The sequence below is a fragment of the Apaloderma vittatum genome, unplaced genomic scaffold (genome assembly GCF_000703405.1).
Source record: "Apaloderma vittatum isolate BGI_N311 unplaced genomic scaffold, ASM70340v1 scaffold35548, whole genome shotgun sequence".
Classification (NCBI taxonomy): domain Eukaryota; kingdom Metazoa; phylum Chordata; class Aves; order Trogoniformes; family Trogonidae; genus Apaloderma; species Apaloderma vittatum.
Genome location: NW_009729716.1, coordinates 13,579 through 13,957, shown reverse-complemented (window position 1 = coordinate 13,957; position 379 = coordinate 13,579). Strand labels below are relative to the sequence as shown.

General features: G+C 39.1%; 1 protein-coding gene across 1 annotated transcript in view; it reads right to left on the bottom strand.

Annotated features, from left to right (window-relative positions):
- Nucleotides 1-331: 331 nt before the first annotated feature.
- Nucleotides 332-379, bottom strand: part of NOL8 (nucleolar protein 8) — a 12,357-nt gene continuing 12,309 nt past the window's right edge. Inside the window, exon 17 of the mRNA XM_009874546.1 lies at nt 332-379. Within this exon, the coding sequence (XP_009872848.1) occupies nt 332-379 (48 nt within the window).

Here is a 379-nt window from a genome sequence, read left to right as displayed (position 1 = left end):
AGGTTATATCGTCTCACTGACAGGGAACTACCTGCTCTCTGTGCACCCCATTCCGCATTGGGGCCAGAGATCTCAGCACAATAGCCCCGTGTTGTCTTTGTCACGTGATCAAATTCTCCAAATACTGTAAAGCAACAAGTCACATTTAAATCATCTAGACGAAAAACCCCAAACCTTGGTAGAAACACTGACTTGTAAGAACAAAAATGAACCCGTTTAGAAACAAAGTTTAACAGTATTTGCCAATATTATTTCCTATTAGATCTTTGCAAGACCAGAACTTTTCAAGTAACGTTCTTCTGTAATATCTTCAAAGGAGAATCACGGAAATTTATTGTTTTGCTTTCACTTTCCTTCTTGCATCCTTATGCTTCTTCCG